The sequence below is a fragment of the Stomoxys calcitrans genome, chromosome 1 (genome assembly GCF_963082655.1).
Source record: "Stomoxys calcitrans chromosome 1, idStoCalc2.1, whole genome shotgun sequence".
Lineage (NCBI taxonomy): Eukaryota > Metazoa > Arthropoda > Insecta > Diptera > Muscidae > Stomoxys > Stomoxys calcitrans.
Window position 1 is genome coordinate 34,713,555 of NC_081552.1, and position 9,050 is coordinate 34,722,604.

The following is a 9,050-nucleotide window of genomic DNA, read 5'->3' on the forward strand; positions in this document are numbered from 1 at the left end:
TAAGATGTCATTGCCTGAAGATGTATCACCGGTTGATGTACATGTTGTGTCTGATAGACTGGTTCCCTGGCTTAGGGAGTGTCTAAAGTAAACTTTAGACTTATTTTCATTTTGAATTTTTTATAAATTTTCTTTATTAAGAAGCGTTTGAATTTATACGTTATATGCCTTTGAAGTTAATTTACAGTTTAAAAACTACTTAGTATTTAACGAAAATAATGAATACCATTTAAATATTCAATCATTACAATTTAATAACCAATATCTGTTGGATGTACTTATGACTTGGCAGGTATTATGCCCCAGGTTAACTCACTTCTATTTTGTAACTTAGGCGGTAAGCACAAACCCTCAAACTCTGAAATAAACCAAGCCTCTAAAACTCGACTTGTGTCAATCTCTTATTTTTGCTTTTATTCCCATTGGCACAAAACCACAACTATTGAGATCCTACATGAGGACAGGCAATTGGTTTCTACATTTGTTTCTGGAATTCTGCACAACAAATCTCATACAGTCCACGTTTTACTCTTGGGTGAAGTCTGAAGTCTCAAATCCTCTCATCTCAGTTTCAGCAGCTTTGGTCATCACCCTACTCCGCTACTATTCCCTTCGCCCACAAACATGGTCCTTCGAGAAGAGAAAGCTCAACTCAGCGTAATTCTCAAAGAAATAATAGACAAGCAGGAGGTAAGGAAACGTAGAAGAAAAAACTAACAAAGTAGTTTGCCGGTAACCCTTCATGCGTTCGTTTGAAAATTTGAGAGCGGTAAAAGTGCTTAATAAAAAGGTAGAATTATTGACTAATTAAATATCGGAAACACCGAAAATCAAAGAAAAAATTTGCTTACATTCGTAATTGCAATACTCTAGTGAAGTCCTTTGCAAATTGTTGGAAAAAAGAATATTAATCTGTAAAATTTGAGGTTATAAAAAGGTCTATAAAATATTTGGATAAATTTCTCTAAATCGATGCAAATGAGCCAAAAATTTGATAGCCAATCTTAATTTATGTTACACATGTGAAAAGTTTCGACTTAGTGCCTAACCTAAAAAGAAAAAAAAAATTAAAAAAAAATATATATATATGTCATAAAATTACGGTACAAAATTGCATAACATGTGGTAAAAATTACGATAGAATTAGGAGAATCAAGAATCAGAAATTGCAAAAACAACATAAGCCATGACACATAACCATGCATATTAAAGTGCGAGAACGAGAGATAGTGATATAGCGGGTTTTTACAATTTCTTTCATCCACAAATTTCAAGTCTATTTCAATTTCAATTTACCTCCATTTATTTCCAATCACTCTTATTCCCTTTTTTTGTAATCCAATTACTGAAAAGACTACAAAGTTTGGCTGAATCCCATCATTCGTTTTCATTTCATCTCACCATCTTCATCTCTCTTTTACTCATATTTTGAGTAATTTTCTCATCACTTCTTACAAATGAGTGAAAAGTGTTTGAAGAGATATTATTTCACATTTTACTTGTAGCTAAATCTAGTTCTCATCTTTTCTCACTACTTGAGTGTCAGTGCTTAAAACAAAAGTGATAAAGCTTGACTTAGCAGAGAATTCAAATTTAGCAGAAGAGAATACTGCTTTATAGCATTAAAACCCACACATGTCATCGATCTCTAAAAGTGTAATACAGTTGGAAACAAATTAAACATTTGGTACAAAATATATAACAGTTAAAGGCTGTCTTTGTGTAAATAGCAAAAAAAAAAAAAAAAAGAGGAAAAATTAAAATGAAAAGCACTTAATTGAGTGTTTTTATGGTTGGATTAGCAGTTACTTTGAAGAATATCAGTGCGAATTGTAAAAACAAGAAAAATCGGTGCGCGCGAAATTAAGGTGAAAGGAGGAATAACAAAATATACTGGAATAGATAGCAAGGTAATTTCAGTCTTACTCGTCTTATACCCTACGTACATATATAGACTATCCATTATACTTTTCTGAATGCCAAGCTGTATGTCAACAACGATGGATCTTTAGCACTATTTAAGAAAGGTTCGCAGAATTGAAGAACAGATTAAGAATATGTTTAGAATTTTTAAAAAAAGGGTTATGAGATACTCCCATGATACATAAATCAATTTATGAACAGAAGTTTTTCCAGCAATATATGACCACTTCAGGGGTGAAAGTGGAAAGAGAAGAATATATTTTTTTTGAAACCCAAATATCTTGATATTCATAAATTTTAGGCAGCTCACGGCGCATACAGTGAGACGTTATTTATGCACAAACAATTGTTGCGTATGATCGGAAATAAATAATTATTGTCAAAGTACGACTCATATTGGTTCATTTATTATGAATTATTGGTGCTATAACTTTTCCAGCAGTTACAGTATATTGCAAACCTTGGGCAACGTATTTAGACTTGCCTAACGAATATCCAAATTCGTCCTAAGATTCCATTCCTCCACATTTAATTAATGGAGCTTTGAACTTTCGGCTTCATTTGAAATTTCCTGCTTCCTTTCGTGTGTCTATAGCTAACTTTTAACGCATACCCCGCAAATAGGTTTACAATATACCTAAAGTTATTCACAACACGGATTTTACGTCTTTCTGTCGCAGTATATATCGTTGTGTCTATAACAAAATTTGAATGCTATCCCAGCAAATAGGGTCACGATAAACCCAAAAGTTATACACACGTATTCAACCGCCAAAGGAAGACTTCAGTGGAAACGATTTAATTTTTTTTGACATTTAGCGGTCGTTGTGATATTGGCCTCAAATCGATTTTGGAATCATTCTATAGGATTTTACCCGCATTTTTTGGGATAGAGATGACAGAGCCAGCAGGACAGAGCACGTCTACTACAGGTGGCTCTGTGGTCAAACCCTCACCGATTCATGAACGATTTCTATTCGACTGCGATCATATGATCAGTTTCTGTACATCGTTCGAAAAGAGTGATATAACTGATCAAACAGACACCCTTCTTGAAATCAAGCTTGAGGATTTGGAATGTAGATGGAAAAGACTGCAAGTAGACTATGAGAATCTCATGTTGTCCCCCGAATCGTTTAACACAAAAGACTTCAAGCAGAACGCAAAGATTAACTTCAATGTCTGCTCGGAGGCTTACTATGAAACACGATCGCAAATTACGGATGTTCTAAGGATATCCGGTAGAACAGGTACTAGGAGCATGACGAGACAAAGTCTCGATCCTCGAACCCCAGTCAGCCCTCAATTTCCAGACAACCCTGACATTTATATAAAGGTCCCCCCATGTGACACCGAAGTTTTCAAAGGTGGTTACGAAGAATGGCCTTCTTTTCGTGACATGTTCACGGCTGTTTACGTAAATCACCCAAAACTTACCCCCGCACAGAAGCTTTATCATTTACGTAACAAGACTAGAGGCAATGCAGGCGCAATTGTAAAAAGGTATCCACTGTGCGATGAGAATTTCAACCTTGCCTGGACGGCTCTTAAAACACGATATGAGAACAAGCGGGTCCTTGTCGACAATCAGTTGAAAATTTTGTTTAACATCCCTGTTGCTGATGTAGAGGATAGTGAATCTCTACAGAAAATTCACTCCACTGTAAATGATTGCCTTTGTACATTGAATTCTTTAGAAGTTAAAGTTGATAGTTGGGATCCAATACTGATTTATTTGATTTCAACCAAACTCCCTGAGGTGACCATATCTCAGTGGGAACAGTCATTGAGATCCCACCGTGAACTTCCCACATGGACACAGATGGATACATTTTTGGTGAACAGATTCGAGGTAGTGGAAAGAATTTCGAGTTTCAAATCCACGAAAGAGAGGCAAAGCCTTCCAGAGCATTCAACGTCCCGGAGTTCCATAAAGATACAGACATATGCATCCCAGGAGAGTCTTACACCCTGTCTGTTGTGCGAAGAATGTCATAGTATTCGAATTTGCCCTGAATTCCGTAAATTCTCTATCCAGGAGCGAATTGATTTCATCTTTAGGAATAAATACTGCAATAATTGCCTCTCCATTGGACACACTAAAAACAAATGTAAAAGTAAGAGCTCATGTCTGTCGTGCAGAAAACGGCATCATACTTTGTTGCACTTAGAGGATAGGACGACGATGAACTCTGGGCCTGCGAATGGCAAAACTCTTTTGTCTTCTTCCAACACAATTGAGAAATTTGATACAAAGGATGCAACGACATCGAGTGAGACACCGAAACAGACTCAGGCGAATGTCACCTTTAATAATGAAACCATTTTGTTAAGAACGGCTTTAGTTCAGATAAAATACAACGGCGAACTTTTTACGATTAGGGCATTAATCGACCCTGGGTCACAAAGATCCTTCCTATCTGAGAAAATCAGAAACTTATTACAAATCCCTTATCGAAGATCCTTTTTTGAAGTTGGGGGAATAGGAGCGGCGGTACAAAAGGCCGACAAGGAATGTGACCTCGTACTATACTCACGAAAGCACGATTTTCATTGCTCAGTTAATGCAATAATTTTACCCAAGTTAACTAACAAGTTGCCATCCGTCTCTTTCAAAAAGCCTGACTCTCCCGAACTCAGAAAACTTGATTTGGCAGATCCAAATTTTAACAAGGGCTCAAATATCGATTTAATATTAGGTAATGACTCTGAACGTCATATTAATCTCGATGGCATTGTCAGAAATATATGTGGGGTGGCATCTGCATATAACACAATTTTCGGCTGGGTTCTCAGTGGTCCAGTGCCAACAGAGACCAGTCACTCATTCACTACAAATGTTGTACCTTCCGAAGGGGCGGTTCTTAGCGACTTACTTCGGAAATTTTGGGAAATTGAAGAGATTCCTTCAACTCCACAAATTCCAGAATCCCATAGATATTGTGAAGAGCTGTATGCTACCACAACAACCCGTGACTCAGATGGGCGCTATGTGGTACGTCTCCCTTTCAAACGAGACTTTCCCCAAAATGTTTACCTAGGCCCATCTAGGTTTCTCGCTCTGGGACAATATGCCAGATTGGAGAAGTCGCTGTCCCGTGATTCAGAGCTTCATGACGAGTATATCTCAGTTCTGAATGAGTATATTACATTAGGCCATATGGAGGAGATATCGCCACAAGAAATTTGCTCCCAAGGTAAATTTTATTCATTTTACCTCCCACATCATGCGGTAGTCCGCCCCGAGCATAAATCAACTAAAGTTAGAGTTGTTTTTAATGCTTCCCGTAAGACGAACTCAGGGTGCTCTCTAAATGACGTATTATACACAGGTCCAACACTTCAAGCGGATTTGGTATCTACTATTCTCAATTGGAGAAAATTTAAATATGTTTATAATGGAGACATTCAGAAAATGTACCGTCAAATTAAGGTACATCCCGAGGATAGACCCTACCAACGGATTTTATTCCAAAGAGATTCAAAGAGCCCCATTAAAGATTATCAATTAAGCACAGTTACTTTTGGGATAAATTGTGCCCCATTTTTGGCTATAAGAACATTACTTCAACTCGCTTCGGATACGGAAGAAGAGTTCCCTCAAATTTCCAAAATTTTACGTAAAGAAACTTATGTCGATGACATTCTGTCTGGTGGATTTACCATTGAAGAAACACTCGACTCCCAAGCAAAACTCATGGCAGTACTCAATACTGCAGGGTTTCCCTTGAAGAAAATCACTGCCAATGACACACGCTTACTCGCTCACATACGTAAGGAAGATTTATATGATCTAAACTTCTTAAGCTTATCCGAAACCAGTTCTACCAAGACATTAGGAATGAAATGGAACGCATTAAGCGATCAATTTTCCTACACTGCAATTCCTATGCAAGAGCAGGCGAAAGTAACGAAACGTCAAGTGTTGTCGAAAGTTGCACAGTTGTTTGACCCAGCGGGTTGGATAACTCCCATTATTATCAGAGCAAAAATTCTCATGCAACAGCTTTGGCTGGAGGACATAAGTTGGGATGAGGAAATTAGCTCTGAATCTCTCTATATATGGAGAAATTTGTTAAACGATATCTCACACATTGAACAGATAGCAATCCCAAGGTGGATTAAGCACATGCCCACGGATAAGGTGGAGTTACATGGATTTTGTGACGCCTCAAAAGCGGCATATTGCGCATGTGTCTATGTTCGATCCCAGACTACCACATCATCAGTATTTTGCAATTTACTTGCTGCAAAAAGCAAAGTTGCTCCCATAAAGACGATATCTCTTCCCAAATTAGAGCTCAACGGTGCCTTACTTTTGGCGAAACTAATTAAATATACTACAAGTGTTCTCGATTTCGATATTTCTACTATCATACTCTGGACAGATGCGTCAATTGTACTTGGATGGTTATCCAAACCACCAATGACGTGGGAAACGTATGTCGCAAATCGCACCTCTCAAATACTCGATTTGGTTCCGAATGCGAAATTTAGGTACGTACCTACCCATGATAATCCCGCTGATCTTGGCACTCGCGGCTGCAAACCTCAAGATCTCCAGTGTAATCCCTTATGGTGGAATGGCCCCCCTTGGTTGACAAGACCTGAATCAGGTTGGCCGAAGAAAATCTCGTTAACAGTACCCAAACCGAGAATTGTTTCAGAAGTGTTTCATGCCGAGACAAAAGTAAATGACGTTTTACAACGTTTTTCTTCGTATACACGAGCACTAAGGGTTCTTTCATATGTATATCGTTTCTATTATAATTCTCGTTCCCAATTTCGGACCTCTCATAGATTTGAAGGTATTAATTTGAACCAAAAAGAGTTACAATTCATTAAAACGCGTTTGATTTTACTCTCGCAACAACGCTATTATGAGGATGAATATAAAGCATTATTAGATTCAAAGCCCATTCCAAAGAATAGTAGTTTGTCTACTTTCAATCCATTTTTAGACTGCGATCAGATTTTGCGTATTAATGGGAGGCTATCTAACTCAATGCTTCCATACAAGGAACGTTACCCAATTATAATCCCTGGTAACTCACGTTTTTGCCAGCTTTTTTTAAGTCATTTGCATGTATTTGTTGGACACGGTGAATGCAACTTAATGTGTAGATTCGTGCAAACCGAATTTTATATCCCTCGTCTGAAACCTAGAATCAAAAGCATTATACACAAATGTAAAATATGCATTATTTATAAACAGAAACCTAGTTCGCAAATAATGGCCCCTTTACCAGTTGAAAGATGTACTCTTTCTCCTCCGTTTCATGTCACCGGAGTAGACTTCGCCGGTCCGTTTGATCTTAAAAGTTCTTCGCTTCGACGGTCCCCAAGTACTAAGGGATACGTTAGTGTCTTTGTGTGTTTTGCAACGAAGGCAATACACTTAGAGCCATGCTCGGACTTGTCCTCTGCCGCATTTCAAGCAGCTTTCGCTCGCTTTGTTGGGAGGCGGGGGCTCCCCCATAAGATGTTTTCGGATAATGGTCGCAATTTTGTAGGAGCCAGTAGAGCATTGCTACGGGAATTTTCACAATTTGTAAAGATAACTTCCCATGACGTGTCACAAAAGTATGCTACTTACGGCTTTGAGTGGAATTTTATTCCCCCACATGCACCTCACATGGGCGGTCTATGGGAAGCCGCTGTAAAAAGCTTTAAAACTCATTTTAAGAAAATAGCCGGTTCCCATAAGTTTGATTTTGAACAATTTTCCACTCTACTCGCGCGAATAGAAGGTGTTCTGAATTCTCGACCTATTTCACCGCTGTCAGAAGATCCTTCAGAGTTAAAAGCACTCACACCTGGTCATTTTTTAAAAGGTAGCCCTATTATGTCCCTTCCGGAGCCATTATCACCTAGCATTTCAGTCATAAACCGATGGATAAAATTAAAAGCTTTGCATCATCAGTTTGCACAACGCTGGAAAGAAGACTACCTAAAGGCTTTGCATAAAAGATATAAATGGAAATACACTGCCCCGGATTTGAAAGTTGATGACTTTGTTATAGTTATCGACGATTTGCTTCCCCCAAGTGAGTGGCGCATGGGTAGAATTGAGAAAACGTATCCAGGTACAGATGGAAAGATTCGTATAGTGGATGTACGTACATCCACGGGAGTTATAAATCGACCCATTGCAAAGTTGTGCTATCTACCGTACGCTGACTCTAATAACGATAACTAACACATTTCACATTATCATTTATACACATCTATACATATTTTATTCAAATGTCGTTTTCCAGGTCGCCATCCATGAATGGGCGTCGTCAGCCAAACATATACAAATGCAAGTTATGTGATCGTTTTCATGCTTTGAAGGTTTGTCCACGATTCTTAGATATGACTCCAAGGCAACGTAACATTGTCGTATTAAAAGAGATGTACTGTGTCAACTGCCTTGCGAGAAGCCATCGTTTCCGAGACTGTCGGTCCGCAAACATGTGTCAACGCTGCCAAAGACCACATCACACACTCCTGCATTCGATGTACCCGGAAATAATGTCACGACAAAGCGAGCAAAATGTCAACCAAACTAATAGCAGAACGGCCAACAGACCAACCAAAACCCAAACCAAATGGGTTAAAAACCAACGTTCCAATCACACGCCAGGATCAAACCAACAAATTCTATCCGAGGCAATTCGTGCTTTAGCCTCCGTCTTATGTTCATCTTCCGGCCCGGCGGCATGTCTAAAGTAAACTTTAGACTTATTTTCATTTTGAATTTTTTATAAATTTTCTTTATTAAGAAGCGTTTGAATTTATACGTTATATGCCTTTGAAGTTAATTTACAGTTTAAAAACTACTTAGTATTTAACGAAAATAATGAATACCATTTAAATATTCAATCATTACAATTTAATAACCAATATCTGTTGGATGTACTTATGACTTGGCAGGTATTATGCCCCAGGTTAACTCACTTCTATTTTGTAACTTAGGCGGTAAGCACAAACCCTCAAACTCTGAAATAAACCAAGCCTCTAAAACTCGACTTGTGTCAATCTCTTATTTTTGCTTTTATTCCCATTGGCACAAAACCACAACTATTGAGATCCTACATGAGGACAGGCAATTGGTTTCTACATTTGTTTCTGGAATTCTGCAC

The 9,050-nt window shown here is 38.2% G+C and overlaps 1 protein-coding gene across 1 annotated transcript; it reads left to right on the forward strand.

The window, feature by feature from the left end:
- Positions 1 to 2,818: 2,818 nt before the first annotated feature.
- LOC131995716 (uncharacterized) lies at positions 2,819 to 8,640 on the forward strand. Its single transcript, XM_059364672.1, has 3 exons — positions 2,819 to 6,968; positions 7,671 to 8,094; positions 8,184 to 8,640. Exons 1-3 carry the CDS (start codon positions 2,819 to 2,821, stop codon positions 8,638 to 8,640), a joined length of 5,031 nt encoding a protein of 1,676 aa, XP_059220655.1.
- Positions 8,641 to 9,050: the final 410 nt, after the last annotated feature.

Excerpts from the sequence above, each read along its gene's own strand:
- LOC131995716 (XM_059364672.1), top strand. The coding sequence starts at position 2,819 with ATGACAGAGCCAGCAGGACAGAGCACGTCTACTACAGGTGGCTCTGTG. Across the intron at positions 6,969-7,670 it reads TTACCCAATTATAATCCCTG|AAGGTGTTCTGAATTCTCGA; the intron begins GTAACTCACGTT and ends TCGCGCGAATAG. Across the intron at positions 8,095-8,183 it reads GCAAAGTTGTGCTATCTACC|GTCGCCATCCATGAATGGGC; the intron begins GTACGCTGACTC and ends GTCGTTTTCCAG.